Genomic DNA, 668 nt, shown 5'->3' with positions numbered 1-668 from the left:
ATGGAATTAACGTTTAAGAATAATTTTAACACAAATAAAAAACGTAAGAACAAATTTAAATGAAATTAAACATTAGAAATATTTTTGAATAAAATCACAAATATTATTAGAGACAAAAATTTACCGTTAAATATACTATATAACATGTATTAATATAAAAACAAGAAAAACAAATAGCTGAGCTAGCTTATTATTAAACACAAAGTTTTGATCTTAGCTTTCAAATTTTATTGTAGGGTGTGTGGAGGATTATATGAGATTTGCTGACGAAAAAGAAAATGAGGCCATCAACAGTACCAACTTCACTTTTTGCAAGACTTTGTTGAACTCCAAGTCAAAGGATGAGTTACTGGTACATACTTATGGAATAATCATGTGTTTCTATATTATATTATCCACTATTCTCTTAATTATTAAGTGTAGTAATAATAATAAAAAAATACTTGTGTTTTTAGGCAAATTATGCAAAGTGGGAGCCCTTGCATGGAAAATTTGGATACTCGTACCCTTGGCAAAATTACCTAAAGATTGGAGAGGTTAATCGGGATTTGGCTGCAATTATTCTTGTTCTTGGAAGGTGCCTCCAAACCTCAAAAAAGGTAGGTTAACAAATTAAATTTGCATGCACATATATGTAGTAATATATATAATTTAATTTTGATTCACCG

General features: G+C 28.3%; 1 protein-coding gene across 1 annotated transcript in view; it reads left to right on the top strand.

Annotated features, from left to right (window-relative positions):
- LOC107627909 (aluminum-activated malate transporter 14-like) overlaps positions 1 to 668 on the top strand; it is a 4,618-nt gene that overhangs the window by 3,377 nt on the left and 573 nt on the right. The window contains exons 4-5 of the mRNA XM_016330719.2: positions 237 to 352; positions 456 to 599. Of these exons, the coding sequence (XP_016186205.1) occupies positions 237 to 352; positions 456 to 599 (260 nt within the window). The remainder of the gene's footprint in view (positions 1 to 236; positions 353 to 455; positions 600 to 668) is intronic.

Source organism: Arachis ipaensis, chromosome B02 (genome assembly GCF_000816755.2).
Source record: "Arachis ipaensis cultivar K30076 chromosome B02, Araip1.1, whole genome shotgun sequence".
NCBI lineage: Eukaryota > Viridiplantae > Streptophyta > Magnoliopsida > Fabales > Fabaceae > Arachis > Arachis ipaensis.
This window is presented reverse-complemented; position numbering and strand designations above follow the sequence as displayed.